General features: G+C 37.7%; 1 protein-coding gene across 2 annotated transcripts in view; it reads right to left on the bottom strand.

Annotated features, from left to right (window-relative positions):
• The window catches only part of HTR3A (5-hydroxytryptamine receptor 3A), a 233,366-nt gene extending 227,785 nt beyond the window's left edge, over nt 1-5,581 (bottom strand). For both annotated transcript variants that reach the window (XM_044081074.1, XM_044081075.1), the window contains exon 1: nt 4,729-5,581. In XM_044081074.1, the coding sequence (XP_043937009.1) occupies nt 4,729-4,792 (64 nt within the window). In that variant the 5' untranslated portion in view covers nt 4,793-5,581. The remainder of the gene's footprint in view (nt 1-4,728) is intronic.
• Nucleotides 5,582-20,269: the final 14,688 nt, after the last annotated feature.

Genomic DNA, 20,269 nt, shown 5'->3' with positions numbered 1-20,269 from the left:
GCACTAAGGGGGGCAGCCCCTTTGCCCCACCCTAGCTATACCACTGGGCTCTAGGATTTGTACATGTCAGTACTACTGAATGGGATGGGCCAAGAAGGGTTCCATACTACTGCAGCTGGTAAGACATTTACTCCTGGCCTAAGTAACAGTGTTATGCGAACACTATGCTTACATTTATGCTGGGTAGGCCAAGAAGGGTAGACTGGCAGCATGCTAGCCTAGCCACAGCAGCCACACCTCTTCATGTCCTGCACAATCCCAGATTGGCAATTCATCTCCAAACCCTGTTCTCCACTATAGTGCCATGAAAGAAATCTGCTCAGTATGCCCCCCACCCCACCCCAGTACTGTGTCATTACGTTTCCGGCACCACTAATCAAACTTGGCTATCATTGGCCGTAGTCAAGGCTTTATCTGTGTAAGCTACCTGCCTGAGTGCCTACTTCTGGGAAAAGGTTATCCCTTTGGTTTTGAACAGGAGCTAAAAATTGCAAACAATGCCAAACTAAGTTACTTACTAAATGATCAGGATGGTACACATCTGTCATGAAGTACTATTTATAAATGCTTCTATACCATATTCAGTGTATAGCACTTCCCTATCTCCATTCTTATATATACATTAAATGAATAAGATTTTCTTATATCTATCCCACTCCCCATACCTGTAATGTAGAATTATTCTATTCCTCTGTGCAACCATTTCAACTGACACAGACAACATGTGTATTCCCTTTCTCACTAACATGTACAGGTGCAGTCTCACAATTAGAAGTGTGTATTGGGCTAGCAGATTGATCAGTACCTATCAAATAACTGAAGACTTTGTGTCTTGCTAGTTGGAAAGCAGAAGCCTACAGCAAGCACTGAGCTGCCATCATGTGTGGGAAGGGTGTTCAGGTCCCTGGTACACAGATGGTAGGGCCTGAGGGGACAGGAGGTCCCAAATATGTATCACAGAATTATTCCCCTTTGATTTAGTTAAAATATCAAAAGGGGAAGCCTTACTAAGGATCACTGAATGCCTTAATTTACTGTTTGAAAAAAATGGGAATGGGGAAGCATTCTGGGGGACACAGATTGTGTTTTTAATACAGTGATATTATGTATGCAAGCAAATTTGGATTCTACAGTGTGTGGTTATTCATTATTCAGAAGGAGAAGTGCTTAATATCAGAAAGAGGCATCATGTTTTGATACATGAAGTTCAGATAAGCAGGAGCAGTAGGTATTGCTATGCATGATGGGAGTTCACCAGGGTTGAAATTCTATTGGTTGCCATAAAGACAGCTTCAATCATAGGTTGCAATATATCAATCACTGATAGCAAGTGAATTCTGGTACCTGTAGTCATATGCACATATTTGTAAAAATATACCCTTGGTTTGCAGTCATCCCTGCTGCCAGCCAAATCCAACCCTGACTCCATATCTCCCACATAAAGTGCAGTCCATTTTTTTTTAGTGGTGTAGATGCACTGTATATGTGGAGGGGATAAAAAACTGCACTGTAGATGGGGAGCATAGAGTAGTTGCAATCTTCTTGTGTGGGTAGATGGGTAGAATAACTCCATTCTACAAGGGGTTAGAATAGGTGTAGGAGTGTGTGTCTCTGTTGCATTTGGGAAATGTTAGAACAGCTGCACTGAACATGGAGGGGTAAGTTGCATTCTTCATGGAGTCACATAGCTGCTCAGTACATAGGCAGGAGTAAACATCAACACTGTACATGGAAGGGTAGAGCACCTGCTTTTTGAATGCAGGTATCCTAGCTGTACTATACATAGGAGGGTGGTGCAGCTACTCTATACAAGGGTGAAGAACAGCATAACTGCATTTTACATAGGGATTGCATTGCTGCACTATATATGAGGTGGGGGAGAACAGCTGCAATGTGCATGGGAGAACACCAGCTGTACCTTGCAGAAAAGTGGAGGACAGAAACACTGTAGCTGTATGGTTCATAGGTTCATAGGTAGGCATTAGGCTATTGGCTCGAGGGCCTACGTAAGCCTAGCCAACAAGGTTCCCTGGCTTACGCTATCCAAGAAAGTTATTTCCTGTGCCACTGTCAAGCAGAGACACAGAAGTGATCTCCGGGGTGTATTTCCTATTTCCCATCCACTCATCAAGATTTTTCTTGAAGAGTGCTAATGAAGAACTTTGTTTGACATAGATGGGTAGCCTATTCCAGAGTATAGGAAGTCTCTGGGACAGGAATCTATCCCTCCAGCATGTCCTGTTCATTGTGGTGACAAGGTTTAGGTCTCTAGACCATGTAGCTCAGAGGGATTGGGATTTCTTTAGGTGTAGCATGTCCAACAGCTCTGGGTTTGTGTCCAACAGCTCTGTGTGTGGGGGTATAGCTGCACTGTACATGGACAGTAGAATAGCTCCATTGTCTATAGGGTAGTAGAGGTACACTGTATATGGGTAGAAAAGTAGCTACATTCTTCTTGAGGGTAGTAAATCTATTACATAGGAGAGTAGTGTAACTAACTACCCTGTAGTTTTGTGGGGTAAAATATGGGTTGCATGCTGCACTGTACATGGGATACGGTGTAGAAGAGCATTTCACTCTATAGATGGGGTAGCACAGTGAACCATGTATAGGAGGGTAATGCAGCTGAAATGCACATATGGTAGAACTGTTGAACTCTATATGGCAGGGAGTATAGCTGCACTGAATATATGGGAGCATTATAGCTACACTGTCTGTACAGGTAGTGCTTGCCCTCTACATATCGGAGTAGTATTGCTGCATTTTCCATAGGAGAAAAATAACTACTTTATATTATATATCTGGTAGTATAACTGCACTGTATGTACAGATAATGTAGTTAGACTGCATATAATGGGGTGGTATATATGCAGCCTGCATAAGGGTAGTATAACTGCACTGTATATAGAGGATAGTATTAATATCCTGTATAAAGGGGTAATGTGACAGGATTTAATATAATGGGGTAGTGTAAACAGACTCTACAAGGGGGAGAGTATAGCTGCACTCTCTCTCACTCTCTCTCTTTCTCTCTCTCTCTCTATATATATATATATATATATATAGGGTAGCATAGTTATACTGTACATATGGGGTAAATGTAACTGCATTATTCTTATGTGGAGTGTAACCATACTGTGTGTAGAAGCCAGGAAAAGTAATATTATATTACATAGTACATATGGCCAAGCACTTGCATGCATGAAAAGCTCAATGCCCTTTTAATAATTCAATTGCAAAATTGCATTTATTGTCTGTAGGTTAAAATATTTCCTGTGGAAAAAAAGGAAGAATGTAAAATGCTTTTGCAAAATAATGGTAAGAAAGAGATACTGAAGTTTATAATGAGCCTTTTTTATAAATATTGTACATCCCATAGAGTATTAGTAATGAGTGTATTAATACTGTTCTTAGTTCTGTAGAACTTTCAAGTTTAACACAGCCCTCTGTGAAAATGAGTTAGTCTGGATTTCACAGAGAAGAATCTTCACAAATTACAATTTAAGGCATCAGTACTTCCTCAAATTATCACACCTCCAATTAGCAATGTGCAAGCCTTATGTTGAGCGATAGCTCCGGTGAGCTGGATTAAATGCATTGCTAGAGACGTCAGTCTTCATGGGACCTGCTTATCCAAGTATATCCAGTTGTCAGCTAGGGCATAGTGAAGACTTCTTTTTTTTTTTTTTTAAACTTAATTTTCACATACATATGTGAATATGTATAGAACTATGCAACATGCACATATATACATACAAACAAACAAATAAACACATATGAGCAATCACCATGTTAGAATCAGATATGCAAACATCGCATTTAAAACAATAATTATAGCTTCTTTAATTTTTGTATGTATTTTTTCTATTTGTTATTCTGCTTTTTCACTACTTCATGTTGACTGACAATACCAGATTATATATATATATATATATATATATATATATATATATATATATATATATAAGCATATTTGGGTCCAGAACATTCATGCTTGTCTGTTGGTCAGTGTGTGATCTTCATTTCAGACTTATTCATTGATTGTGATTGTTCCCTGTATAAAAAATCTCAGTGATGGGGAAATCAACATTTCTAGTGCAGTGCAGCAAATTAAGTAACAGACTGTAAGAAAGAATTGTATTTTCTAAATCTTAAAATATTTCCTTATTTTATGCCATATTCCAAACATCTGTATATAAATGTTATGTGCATTCTTTTTTTTTATTTTCTAAAAGAGAAAATTGATTTTAAATGTTGTACAAGAAGCTTTTCTCTGATATTTTACATAAACACACAGACACACAAGACAAAGAGTTTGTGAATATAAATGTTTGTTCTACATGCCCTCTCTTTCTGTTTGTTGAATGCTAAATTGAACATTAAACAACAGTCAAATTATATTTTCTTATGTAATTATAAAATATTAATTCTACAAGTACTGGACAAGCACACCAACATAAGCACTTAAACAAAATGAAAATACATAACTTTACTGAAGAAGCTTTTCCTATTCAGCAATCTCCTTAAAATCATCATCATCACTACAACCAGCAGTACCACCTTTGTTTGTTGTTTAACTTGGCTGTTTGAGCAGCTGTTGTTTCCTTTATTATATGAACCACACATTACAAAAATGTGAGTTATTATAGCAATGCTGTTTTACTACTTTTGTATGAACTGTATGCAATAGTCTAATGCATTTTATCAGACAAGTTTATGATTACTCACCTAGACGCTGTTTGGCCAACATAAGCAGGAGAAGTGTCCAAAGACCAGTGTAACTCATTGTCATGCCAGACCGAATACAAATTCGTCAGCTGCTGGAGTTGGTAAAAAGAGTCACAATCTTCTCCACAGACTGATGAAGGATTCCAGCCTTGCTATCTCTGGCTCTGGCTTATTCTCTCTCTCTCTTTTTGTCTCACTTTCCCAGCCTCTCTGTATCTCACTCTATCCACCCCCACTTTTGCCTGCTTTACTAGTATGAGTTTAACAGAAGACCAGGCTATGCCCTTTTTTTGCAGTGGTTGCTCAACTTCAAAAATTGATACCTTTCTTAAACGATTAATTAATCTTGCAATCATGTAATAGGGTCTCAGATTTCAAGATAAACTGTAGCTGATGTAATGCCTCAAGGGCTCTGTAAATCTAATTTTCTTTCTCTCTTTCAGTCTCTGTCATTTGGACGGACAGAATAGCATCTTGCTCATAGAAAGGTCAATTTGTTTCTGAGTTCATAACAAAAGAGAGCTGGGATCTCTTTAGGATAATCCTCCTTTTTTTCTTACCCAGTTGCAGTGTTGTTTGTTATAATCTTAAGGTGGAGGAGAGGAGGTCTGTTACCTAGTTGAAGCACTGGAAACAGACCAGTGCTTTGGACACACTGCTGTTGTCTTCCAGGAAGACCACTAAGAACATATTTGTAGAAATAGTTTGGAAAATTAGCAATCTAAAAATTAATGTTTTGGGTAGTTCAGAAGCCAAAGTCAAACTAAACCGCATGCCAACGATCATAATGGCAAGTGAGATAGGATGCTTTCTCGGTGATTTAGAGAGCAGTCTGAGTTCTTGATCTCCGGGTTCACATTCTGCCACTTACAATTACCACATTATCTCAGCAAGGCTTCTGTCATCTTTGCAGTAATATTCTTGCTGTATTTCTTTATCAGCTAAATGCCTTTATATGCACGTGATCTCTGTACATAGAGCTGTTAACTATGCATCAGTTATGTCCCAAGAAGCTACACATTACAAGCTGTATAAAATTGTACTACCACCTAAAACATATTTAAATATTAAACAGGTTTAATCAGTTAATATGAGCTTTACTGAAAAATTTTTATTCATCATATATTTTATTTGTATTCATTTGTTAATCCGGTAAACCACTAAGAACAGGTGTGTCATCTGCGTTGTGGCGAAGGATTATTACAGATAAATGAGTTGTAGAGTCAGAGAATAGACAAATGGAGGCTGAAGGCATTGAACATTGAACCAAGCTTTGTTAAAATAATCACAGGTTATTAAAAACTGCTTATACTGCTGACAAGAGCTTTAAAGATGATTACACTGTGACTATAACCTGCATATTTGTTGTTGCACCTAAATTCAAATAGGATGCATCAGCATGAAATAAGGTATTAGTAATTTTAAAGAGGGATGTAATATCCCCATTTTGAGCATTATGTACAGTTCTGCAGAATGCATCAGTGTAATAATACATTCTGGATATATTTCAGAGGAGAGAAACAAAAAGGTGCGTAGTGTTTACCACAGTTCTTTTAAAGGGAAATTATTAGAACTGACTACATACACATCAGAAGAAGGCAGGCATATCATAAAGACGTTTTGGTATTTCAGAAGAATCCAGAGAGTATGCACCATATTTTATACCAAGCTATGTGAGATCAGGAGGTCAGGGTCTGAATTTGAAAACATTATATAGGTGGCTTAGATGGCTGCAACAGCAAGGATTTTTTTTTTTCACAGAAAAGGAAGGAGGTAACTGGTATACCCTTCTTTAAGAAGTGAGGGGATCAAAAATTGTTGAAAACAAGAATGCATGGGACAGGCAAAAAAGCAAGTTTTAGATAAAGAATGTTAAAAATCAACTATTGATTAAGTGGGATGGGCAACTTATCTATTAAGCATGAAAATCGGCAGGTGAGGTAAGCTATTAGATCATTATCTGGTGGCAAAGTCTTCCTCTTTTACATGCTGTTTTGTCTGTATATTGAATAATGCATAGACCGCTTTTTTAGTTATTCATTACTCAACCAATCTGTTCTACTTTTTATTTTTATTTTTTAACTTGATAAAATCTGCTATGTTTAAAACAACTTGGTCAGAGTCACACAACATATATTTGAAGGCTGTGGGATTCAAACCCTTGTCTGCATCATGCAAGTAATGAAGAGCTCAGAAACAGCTCATTACATTTTTCCACTATGATGCATGAGATGTTCCACTTCATATACTATTAACCATCAAATCACTTGGTTTGAAACATATGTGAACAAAATACAGTTGTTTTAAAAGAATAGTGTTGCAAATACTCATAGTTTTATAAGTTTACACCCGCAGACATTAAGCAAAATACAAATGGAATTATTTTAATTTGGTGTAAAATTAAAATAAGGAATATGTTGTAATCATGGTGTAATTGGGAACATGAGAGTTAAGAAGATGTGAAAGAGAAAGCAAGAGATAGAGGGGGAGAGAGAGAGAGAGAGAGAGACTGACCGAATAGGGTATGGAAAAGTTAGCTTATTGCTGCTCTCAGCATTTAGTGACATGATAGCATCTCATTTTAGTAATCAAATAACCCTGTCATTGTATTAGTTCTTGTATGACATCAGAGACATAATTTGATGTCAGATTTCCAAATGCTTTTTGACCTTACAGCTTACTGTATTACTATTTCAAATTGCTTCCTGTGTATTTAACTACTAATGTGAAATTTATCTGATTAGCATCTGCCCCTGCTTTGTAATGTAAACAAGACTTTGATCAATCATAGAGAACATCTCTGAAAGCATCCTTCTCAGATTATAATAGGTATGGCACTCTTCTCCTGTAACAGTGATTGGGGTATGAAGAACTATCTAGGGGCTCATGGGAGCAGTGTTGCTGTAGGACAACAGTTCTAATCAGGGTGTCTTGAGAAATTCCATAGTAGAACTGATTCCTTTAGGCATTGTTATATTGTATAATTCACAGTAGAGGCATTACCTCATTTTGTAAAGGTGCTAGACAGGAAGGAAGGATAAAGTAGAAATTATATAGCAAGTATGCATATCACATCTGCTGCCTGTTTTGGCCTTACATCACACGCATGTCTGCTCTCCCATCCAGCAGTACCAAAGTGATGGCAATCAGCACTGGTGTTTGGTGCATACAGCTGCAGTTTAGACCAGAACAAACAATGTCAGCAAAATGAGCAGAACTAAGCTCGTAATAAAACACCTTGAGAATTGATGATGAATGTGAACAACAATCAACTATAGTATTTGTGGCACAGCATTGTACTGATCATGTCTGACTGCCAATTGGGTATGCATTTTTGACATGTGCGAACAAACTAAGCTGACAGCATTCCAGTCAGTAAATGAAAGAAACATTGCTGTGACATTAGTGGTATATGTGCAACAGTGCTGAGACATTAGTGATATATGTGAAGCAGTGCTCTGACATTAGTGATATATCAATATGACATTTGTGATATATGTGCACAATACATAAAAGTTGTTACTGCTCCTTATTTGTTACAGCACTTCCCTAAACAGTCTGCTTTTCACAGCTCTCAGTACCATTTTGTACTGACACTGATAGCTGTGAAAAACATGAATGCTACAAAACTGAGGGTCTAAAAAGGTTTGATCCTCTACCTCAGTAATGTTTGGTAGACACAGATGTGAAAAAGTGCTCATGAGTTATAAACACTTTGTTTTTTTTAGCCTGAACCAGCCTATGGCACAGATACAGTAGATCCATTCGTCATACCAATGACCTGCTTTCAGCAATGAAAATAAACTACCAGAACTAGTCATGAGGAGGGAAAATAGTAAATCCAAGTCATCAGAATAACTAGTTATGAATGTGAAGAAAGATGAAGCAGCCTACACCCTTTCCTCTTTTCTTTCAGGAAGGATTTAGGAGATTTTTTTGCCAAAATACCAATACCTTGGATAGATCATCAGGGCTGCAGAAAATAAAGCCACATCTTATGCAGGTCTACCAGGTGGGAGATATCCCCTTCCATCCTGGCACCCCTGCATGAGTGATAAGAGGAAAAGGTCTTCCTCATTAATGTAATCAAAGCCATGAGGACCTCATCCAAGGAAGGGATAAGCTTGCATGGGTTGCAGCATGCAGTTATGGGCTCCTCAACAAAATCACCAGATGATAAACAAGGAAGTCAGAAAATTTGGGTAGAAGAGACCTTGAGTCAGTCGCATTACCAGAAATATTATAAATAGAAAAATTGTTCCTACTTTTCCAGCCCACTGGAGCAACACTAGGGTTAAAGCCTGGGAGAATTCTACCACCATTTTCTTTCTGACCATTTATACTTATCTTTTATTGAACTCAGTTTTTCCATCAGTGGTAACTGTGTCACAAACGAAAGAACCATTAAAAGCTACTTTGGTGGAGTACATGGATAAAGCCCTAACTACAGTCCAGTCAACTTGGGATTGATTAGCATCTTGGCCAATTGATAGAGCAATAGGGTGGGATGGACGTGCCTGTCCCAGGTGGGAGGGTATTCATCCTTATGGGAGGCATTCAAAGAAGGGAGTTCCCTCAGATGTAAATGTAAATGATGAGTGTGGGAGGTTGGGCAAGGAGGGGGTAATGCATATAAAGATCCCCCAGGGTGGATGCAAAGATGGCCAAATCCCCAGAATGCCCTTAGTATCCATGATTGGCCTCAGCAATACAACATTAAGGCTGCAGGGTAGCAGAAAATCTAGTGGACCAGCATGGATGTGGGACACTGGGTACCAGGCAGTTAAATGGTGTGCCAAGGGGGGAACCAAAAACAAAAAAAAAAATTAATGGTCCTTTATTATTTTTTTTACAGGGCACTTCAAACCCACACACGCAGCCTCAACCTGGTCTGTGACAGAAATAGGACTTGTTGGCAGGATAGATTTCTGTCCCAGAGACTGCCCCATCTATGGAATAGACTCCCTCTCCATGTCAAGCAGAGTACCTCTTTACCTCTTTTTAAGTGCAACCTGGATAACTGGATGGAAAATAGAAAATACATCCCTGGGATTCCACTCATGTCCCTGCTGGACAGGGGCATCGGGTGCTGACTTGTCTATACATGGGCTAAACTATTGGCTAGGCTTATAAGGACCTCAGGGGCAATAGCCTAGTAACTTCCTATGATCCTAAGTATTGGTGGTGGATTCAGTCTAGGGTATGAGACAGGTATTAGTTTATTAGCCCAAAACATTTATTACTCCCTCTGCTACCGCTTACATGTGCAATTATGTTGTAGACTACATAATACGAACAGACCTCTTTCTTAGCTTCACAAACTGTGCTGTCTGCAGTTTTGCACTTGTTCCTCTAGGTGGCAGTACTGGTAGAGCTCATACTTCCTTTCTTTCTATAAAGGAGGAGGCCATCCCATTTAAGACTGTTCCCACTGCCTCATGATCTGAGATACTCCACGTCTCCAGCATTCAGGTATCAGAAGTAACTACTTCAGCACTATCCAGCCATATCAGATGTGAGTAAGATACCATACAGTAATAGAATACAAGTCACACTGGTACTAGATACATCAGCTGTGATTAGCACATCATAGCAGGGCACTCACACAGCAAACAGAGACAGACTGAACACATCAAGTGCAGATCATTTCATAACTTGAGGTCATATAAGTCTCACCAATTCACCCTCGCATACCTTTGTCATCCTAGCACACTATTTTTTATAAGTATACAAACATATACTAACTTGCAAATATATTCTACATTCTATGATAGAATCTGAATAAGGCTGTCACAACTGTAATATTTTATTATGATTACTGTGCATTTGCCCACTTTCTTCATTTGCACTTTACTCAGTATACCGAAGTATTACTTGGCTGGACTCAATGATGGGGAAGCAGACATGTGAAAGGATTAGTCACAGATTTGAAACTATGTGTTATCATCTGTAATGCTGTACTGTAATTCTCTGAGGTCATAATGAGACGACTCATTTATGCCATATTGATATCACTGGTGTTCCCACAGAATTATTCATTAGATCTTCACTATCATTCTTATGCATGAAGATGAATGGATTTGCCTATTGAACTGGTTATATGACAAGTCATTGTTTATTTATTTATTAACTATTTATTTGTTTCATTTCTGATAAACATAAAGGACAAATGAGACCTTAGATCTTCTTTCATGCAACATAAGATATTCAATGACTTAATATAAGCCACACAAAATAGACAATGATGTGATTGACTCCTGTGTCTCCAGGTTTGTAACTAGGTACCTTTATCACTCTGCTGCACTGTTTCAGAAGGATTTAATAGGGCAGATCAATGCATTATTATTAATTCTGTTAAACAATATTTAATGATCATTTCTACAGCTGTAAGCATCTCTAAGGTTAAAGCTAATATTTTCTCCTAAAAATATTAACATTCAGCTTACAGTAGTATAGGATAAAACCCTAACTATGGCTCAGGTGACCTGGGTTTAATGAGCGACTTGGGTGCTTGACAGCACAGGCAAGGAGGATAGTTGTGCTAATCCTGGGATGTGGGGCATGCTCACAAATGCACCATCAATCTTGTTCACTGATGAAGACTGGGGATGAATCATATGTGGGGGCATGGCCAAGACACCACAGAGCCCGTTGCACCCTAATCACTGGGGATGGGACAAGAGTGCACAAATGATTAGCAATTAGGTAAAACACTCCCCAGCAGCCATTTGACAAGGTCCCAAGTACCTAATTCTCCTCACTGGTCCTGATCATGGAGCAGGGTTGTTTGAGGAGTCTAAGGTGAGTTTGATAGACCCTGTGCATGAGGACTGGTCCTGGCAACAGATGATGGTCAGCTATGGGGTGTATACATGTAGTTTACACTTTGTGGTAAACTTTATGAATCCCTGTCAGTATTTAAACTTGCAAGAATTTAAGTAGAAAAACTAAAATTAGGAGGAAGAAGGTGTGAGTTATGTCTGTTCATTAAGAAAGGTGTACATAGAGTTTTAAACTACTTCAAACTAAATAAATGTGTGAAATATTAGCATATTAGATGTACCTATTTAACACTTACTTCTATTTGTAGTGACATTCGCCCTTACTGTTTGTTACTAATTTACCTGTTTTGGTTACCTTCATTTAATTGTCATTATTGCTAGTGGTCTGTAGTGTAGAACTGTCTAGGACAGGAGAAAGGCACTGCCTACTCCAAGATCTATGAAGGTAATTTTTCACAGATAGAGTTGTAGTCCCATGGAATGGGTTACCAAAATGACTGGTAGAGACAGAATCCATCAAGGAGTCTATGAAAGTGTAGGATAAGTGGAGAATGGTTGAGAAGAAGGAAAGAAGGAAGGAAGATTAGTAAACGCACTTAAATAGTGGAGACTAGACAGCCTTATTTTCTCCCCCTGTTGCTGAAGTAAATGCTATGTAAATATTTTATTGTTCATTTTAGTATAAGTAGACTGCAGCTTCAAATGGGCCCTTGTGATTTCATGCTCATATCGGCTCAGTGAAAGTAAAATATAATAAATAATATGGCAGTATATATAGAAATAAATAAAATACTAAACTACTTACTGCAAATATGAAAGTTTCTTCCTGCAGCACGTATGTTCTGGGTTTAGCTAATGTGTTCATAGGTTCATAGGTTCATAGGTTGGTACTAGGCTATCAGCCCTAGGGCCTATACAAGCCTAGCCATAACAATTCCCTGGCTATTTCTTCCCACATTATTTACTTTCCTGGACCCCTGTCTAGCAGGGCGACTGACGTGATCCCTGGGGTGAATTTCCTTTCTCCCATCCAATTGTCAAGGTCCCTCTTGAAGAGGTCCAAAGAGGCACTCTGCTTGACATGTATGGGCAATCTATTCCAGAGTCTGGGGAGTCTCTGGGTCAGGAACCTATCCCTCCGGCATGTTTTGTTTATTGTGATGACAAGGTTTAGATCCCTGGAGCATTTAGCTCTGAGGGATTGGGATTTCTTTAAGTGTAGCATGTCCAACAGCTCTGGGTTTGACATGGCCTTGTATGTTAATCAGAGATCGCCTCTGAGTAGACGATATGCGACAGAGTATAGCTGGAGTTTTTTAAGGCGGTCAGCGTAGGGCATCTGCTTTAGGCCTGTGATTCTTTTAGTGAGGTATTTCTCAGACCTTTCCAGTTGTTGCAAATGTCTTGAGAGGTACATACCAAATGGGGCGTTGTATTCTATAATGGGTCTAATGAGGGATGAGTACAGTGGGACAATGACCTCCTTCTTTCTGGATGAAAAGCCCTTCATGATGAGGTGTACCACATAGAAGGATTTCCTGACTGTTGTGGCGATGTGGTTATCGAAGATGAGACCACTGTCCACCTGTGTCCCTAAGTCTCTTATCACACTTTCTGTGTTTAGTGTACTGCCACCTATATGGTAATTCATGGATACATGTTTTTTCCCAAAGGGGATAACAATACATTTCTTGGCATTGAGCTTGAGCCCATGGCTCTGGCACCAAGCATCTGTTTCTGTAAGGCCCTTTTGTAGAGTATCCACATCATTTGGGGATTCAATAATGGCTCCCAGTTTGCAGTCATCTGCAAACTTTGTTAGCCAGAGTCCCTTAGTGTTGACCTGTACTTCAGAGAAGTAGATGCCAAACAAGAGCGCCCCAGGACTGAACCCTGAGGTACTCCACTTGTCACTTGTCTGGAGCTGGATTTGGAGTCGGCTACTTTTACAGTGTGGGTTCTATCAGTAAGCCATTTAGCAACCCATTGGGTGACATAGGGATTAATGCCCAACTTAGTAAGTGTATCTATGATTCCAGAGTGGGAGATGGTGTCAAAGGCCTTGGCAAGGTCTAGATAGGCTGTGTGGACCACCTTACCCTTGTCCATGGCTCTGGAGACTGATTCAAAGAAGTCAATCAGGTTCAGGAGACAAGATTGGCCCTTCACAAACCCAAACTGGGTGGGGTCCAGTGTTTGAAGGTTGCCAATGTCTTTGTTTATAAGTTCCATGATAATACGCTCCATGGCCTTGCAGATAAGGCTTGTCAGACTGATGGGACAGTAGTTTCCAGGATCCAAGGTGGATCCTTGTGGATTGGGATAACTGTAGCTCTGCGCCACTCAGTGGGCACGAAACCTGAGGTGAGGCTATGATTAAACATGACACTTAGGTGAGGTGCCAGTTCATATTGTAGTTCATGTAGTACACAGCCCGGGATGTCATCTGGTCCCATGGATGCTGTATTCTTGGCTTTAGAGAGTGCGTTTTGTACCTGTGTGGCCGTTATTACTGGAATTTGGCAATCTTCGGGTATTGAGATGGGCCATTTAGGGGGTGAGAGGGGGTGAAGTTGGCACTGAATCGATCTGCCAGGATATTGGCAATATCTTTTGGATCAGTATATTTAATGCCATTCTGTTTTAGCTCAGAGCAGATCTGACCATTGCCATTTAGATTCTTGACATAGTTATAGAATGCTTTGTGGTTGTCTTTGGAATCTTTGGCAATTTTATTTTCATAACTAGCTTTGGAGGATTTTATGAGGCATCTCAGTTTCTTACTGAGGCTAGTAAGGGAGTTTTTTGCATCCTGGGATTTTCCTCTTTTCTGCAAAAGTTTCTTCCTTTTGTTGTAAAGTTTGTTTATGGCAGGGGACCACCAGATTGGCTTCCCTTTTTTGGATGAGAGCATTTTGGTTCTATTTGGGATGGCACGATTCATGCATGAGTGGATGTGCTCGTACAGTGCCTTAGTGTAGGATTCAGCAGTTGAACTTTCAGTTCCCGTCTGCATGGGTGTTATGAAGTTTGTCACTTCTGACTTGAGTAGCATGAAGTTGGCTTTGGGGAAGTTTTTTATGGTGGTTTCTTTACTGGGGGGTGGGGGTGGGATGTGGATGTTAAGGGCGATTAGCTTATGGTCAGACCTGACTAACGAGGGGGTGACCATAGGTATGGAGCATTGATTTCCCATGTTGGTAATGACCAGGTCTAGGATATTGGAGCCCCTGGTGGGACTATGGATTAGTTGATCCAGGGCATTGGAATTTATGAATTCCAAGAACCGTTGCGCAAAGGTGTTGGGACATGAGTAGTTTTCCCAGTTAATGGCAGGGTAGTTAAAATCACCCAGTATTAGGGTGTTTGGTTCTATATTAATATTTTCCGGTATGTTTAGAAAGGTATAGTGAGAATCTTGGGGTATGGTGGGGGATCTGTAGCAAGCTACAATTTGGATTGTAGTGCTGGATGGCTACCTGGAAAATATATCAAGTAACTAGAGGTCAACTTTTGGTTCTTGGGGGTAAGGGTGGGTTTTATGTTGCCTATCAGACCCTTGCAGAGACGATAGGACTTGCATTAGTTGGGAACCCCATTTTGTAAGGTAAAGAGAGACGTCTGCAATAAGACATACAAACGTGGAATCGAGTGGGTGCTTCCTACATCATTGTCATTGCAGATTGCATGCTAGGAGGAGGGAGATACATTAGGTGAGTCACAACCACAAAAAGCTTGCGATACAACCGGTAAGTAAGTCATAACCACAAAAAGCCACATACGTATGCAATGAAACATACCCTTTATGCAAAAATGCTGCACTCCAAAATGTTTGTTTTTATTTGGTGTCAGTAACCTGTGATTTTTATATTGTTTCTCTGTTATATCTAGCAATTAGTTGTGCCTTTTGAATTACTATGTTTCATATATTTTGTTTTGTAAGGCTTGGTGTCTAAGAACTACCTGATCCATTTATTTTCCTCCCTGGAAAATAATCCTTACATTGCCACATATAAAGAAAGTATGACTTGGCTATTTCATTCTTTGTAAGGGATCTCTATGCATTTAAGTTCTATGCTGAATTAGACTTGAATAAAATTTTTCATAACTTTCTTTCAGAATTTATATTATTGTGTCCTGCATCAGTCTACCCATCGTTGTGCATTCATTTAGTTAAGAAAAGCTCATAAAGCAAGGTATTAACAAATTTGTCATTTTATGTCTGGGAATGGAAACTTACTTAACTTTGACTAAAGTGGGATAGACACTCCTGTACAATGGCAACAAGCAAACTCATGCCATTCATGAGAGGGCAGCTCAGGCATGAATGACAGGAAACCTAACACCTCTGGCTGATAGAATGAATGACTAGGATGGCAGCCCCTGCGTGTAAGAAGAAATGTACTTTTCTTTTAAAAGTAAGTAAGTTACTAATCATGTGCAATTGATATGAGCAATGGTTCATGAAAAAAGGCAAATCAAAAACAGTAACTGAAAGAAATGTATTGACACCTGCCTGAGTTTCACAAAGACAACAGTAACTCAGTGTAAACAATCCTTCATGAATACAAAGAATAGTTTGAAAGAAAGTGGACTGCAATAAAAATGTCATTGTCAGCAAAAATGTCATTGTGTGAGAACACAGAGTATGCTGTAGTATAGGTTCAAAAATTAAGGGTTATGAATCAAACTGATGGTATACTGGCTGCCTGGAGACACTCGACTGCTATTTTCCTTTGCATGAACTTTTTGGTACCCATAAATATATATATCTATATATCTGTCTCATATATATATATATATATATATATATATATATATATATACACACACACACACATACACACACACACACACACACATATATATATGTGTGTTTGTGTGTGTATATATATATATATATATACATCTACATATATATATATATATATATATATATATATATATATGTAATATATGTATATACATACATATATATATATATATATATATATATATATATATATATAATACATATACTTATATACATATATATATATATATATATATATATATATATATATATATATATATATATATATGTATGTATACATGTGTGTGTGTATATATATATATATATATATATATATATATATATACACACACACACACACACACACACACACACACACACACACACACACACACACACATATATGTATACATATGTTGTGTCTTTCGGCTTTCCCAGTTAGGGGTCGCCACAGCGGAACTCCGGTCCGCTAATGATTGGCATTAGATTTTTTACATGCTGGCTTGCTGGGCCTAATGCACAACCTTCAACGAAGGAATGCCCATTCACGCATGTCGCCACAAAGAAGACGCTCTAACTAAGAATCGAACGGGCAACGTCTAACTGTGACGCAACAACGCTACCGCAGCACCACCACCGTGGACATATATGTATACATATATATATATATATATATATATATATATATATATATATATATATATATATATATATATATATATATATATATATATATATATATATATATATATATATATATATATATATTTAGATATACATACATAAAGATATATATATATATATATATATATATATGTGTGTATATATATATATATATATATATATATATATATATATATATATATATATATATATATATATATATATATATATATATATATATATATATATATATATATATACATATATATATATATATAAATATATATATGTAAATGGGTCTAAGACTGTTGCACGAATGCACTTTTTACTGAATCACGAATGGGAAGGCATACTTACTCGAAAATGCTTTTCACCAATGCAGCATTTTCATGTAAGTATGTCTGTTGTGCTGGTCATACTACAGAGTGGATAAGGGCAAATTCCCTTTTCCCCACTGTAGTGCGATCTTGAAGTGAGAATATTAAAGTGGGGGAGTGCAGCCCCCTCATGGAGGGTGCAGGGGGGCTTGCCCCCCTGCATAAAATTAGATTTCATGTTTTTCTTTGTTTTGTTTGTTCTTTAACACTTTAGCGAAAGCGCTTTTGTTAAAGTATGTTTGGTGATTGTGTATTCGGACTGTTGAACTTTCATTCAACAGTCTTAGATCTATATATATATATATATATATATATATATATATATATATATATATATAAGGTCGCAAGTCCGTTGTACGATGCCCTAAAGTGCAAAAGTACAAAAATTTGTAAATTTTGTAACACATAAATGCGAATTCAAATGAGCGAATGCCAGTGTGTATTCACTCATGTGAATTTGGTATTCTGAGTGCAGATTACACTACAGGGGGATCGTGACATGTATTCTTTCCTTCACTGTAGTGCAATCTCAGAGTTAGTACATTAAATTAGCAGGGGGTACAGGGGCGTGCATGGGGGCTTGCCCCCCTGCATAACAGTGTTTGGAGACATCCAGAAATGAAGTACCAAGTCCGCTGGCAGAGGCAATAATCCAACAGGCAGAAATACAAGCGTTTTATTGAGAGTAAAATAACCAGCGAAATAAATCCAGATATAAAGACAAGCGCTTTCGCCCGGATACCTTCCAGGCTTTATCAAGTCATACACACAATGAAGTCATAAGCAATTGCTTAAATAGCTACATTAATCAATCACGTGCTGAATTAAAATATATGTACATTTAAGCAGCATTCTCAATTTACAAATACCTTCATTACCAACATAGTTTAAAAACCAGGAAAGACAAGTTTAAAATGGTTATAAACCTAATAAGATAACCATAAATGCATATAAATGCAAAATTGTGCCTTTGATTTGTGAAGACAGATGAGAGCTTTTGTTGTTCTTATTTCATTCATCTGCTTCATAAAGTGCATAGTGCTTTTTAATGCCATTTCTTAAATATTTACATACTATGGCACAAAGATGTAAATCGTCACTGTGACAATTAATTCACATGTATTTTCTTGGTCTTTGAATGTGTATAATTGAGTGATAAAAAATAGTTGGTATATTGGTGAATAAAAAATATATAGTGTTGATAGTTACATAAAAGGTTGCTCCAACTAGGAAGTAAGCTTGCATAAACTTTAAAAACCAAACAAATACATGAAATATAAAATTTGTTTACCATGCCACAAGGGTAAAAGTGTTCATGGTAACAAATAAATTGCATGTGTTTTTGCATTAAGTGTATACAGTTAAAATGTGAAAAGTAAATGATAAGTCATAAATGTTTTATTAATAAATACATAAAAAAATCACTGCAGTTATAACCTGGCCCTCCTGAGCTTTAAAACAGAGCCAATACTTAAGGTGCCATTGAGACCTGGGGGTTTAGATGCGTCAAGTTTGAGCTGCCAGATCAGCTCTCTGTACTCTAATGTTGATTCCCAGTCCCCCCCCCCCTCTGATGTTAGGGTTTACTTGTTCAAGAATTATAAATTTTAATTTGTAGTCCGGGCATTCAAGGGAGTGTTTAAAGAAAGCGTTGCTTTCTTTTTTCTTTTCTATGTCATAGGTGTGCTCGTATAATCTTTTTCTGAATTCTCGTTCAGTTTTACCTACGTAAAAACTTCCGCAAGTAGTGCACACCCCTAGATAAATCACTCCTTTTGTTCCACATGAAAAATGCCTGGGAGATCGTACTTTGATGCAACAGGCCTTTAAATAAATGTGTGAACTGTTGATGATTAGGGCACATTGCTTACAGGCACCACACTTGTAGGTGCCGTTGTTGTGATGGTGTCCTTTACTAGGTGGCAGTGGTCTTCTCTCAAAAATGTCTTTTAAATTTTGCCCTCTCTTTCTCACAAATTTTGGTTTGTTGGCAATGGTATTTTTAAAGTCTTCATTGGTTTTTAATACAAACCAATATTTAGATATAGTGTTCTCTGTTTGGGATGAATTGTCCGAAAAAGTGTATGCAAAACTAACCACATTCTCATCAAAAATATGCCTCTGTGTTTGAGGTTCATAGTCCTTAGTCAGTGGGTTGCCTAATAAAGGTGGGTATAAAGAGTCTCTTTTGGTTAATACCTCATCAATGATGTTTGTGAGTAGGTTATCTGGGTATCCCCTTTCAGAAAACATTTTGTGTAATGTGTTTATTTCCTTTGAAAAATCTGTAAAATTACTACACATTCTTGAGGCTCTTATTAATTGTCCCTTGACTATTCCTTTCTTTTGATGGAATGGGTGTTGACTGTTATAATGTAACAAAGAATTAGAGAAAGAAGGCTTTCTATACACCTTAGAATGCAATTCTGAACTGCAAGGGTCCCTGTATATTGTTACGTCTAAATAGTGTAATTCATTCTTACTGATATCATGAGTGAAATTCAAAAAGTCAGTAGATGTGTTTATATGTTCCAAAAATGATGTTAATTGGTCCTCTGTGCCTTCCCAAACCATGCAGACATCCAGAAATGTCAGGTGTTTCGAACATATTCAACATTTTCGTAATGTGTAATTCGTTGTGTAGCACTTTCACTGTTTTAAACAGTCGAAAGTGCAGTTTCTGATGTTTTGAGTTGGATATTTGACCAGTCGCATATTTTATTTGCGTATTTTCGACCTAATGGAGGAAAACCTTTATATATATATATATATATATATATATATATATATATATATATATATATATATATATATATCTGTATGTATGCATCTGTGGATTAATTACAAAAAGACCACAATATTGATTCTAAAAGTTCAAACTTCAAAATATAGAACAATAAAAAGTCTTTTATGCAGGAGGGTAAGCC

The sequence above is a fragment of the Protopterus annectens genome, chromosome 8.part0 (assembly GCF_019279795.1).
Source record: "Protopterus annectens isolate FY-2018-M chromosome 8.part0, PAN1.0, whole genome shotgun sequence".
Taxonomy (NCBI): Eukaryota; Metazoa; Chordata; order Ceratodontiformes; family Protopteridae; genus Protopterus; species Protopterus annectens.
This window is presented reverse-complemented; position numbering and strand designations above follow the sequence as displayed.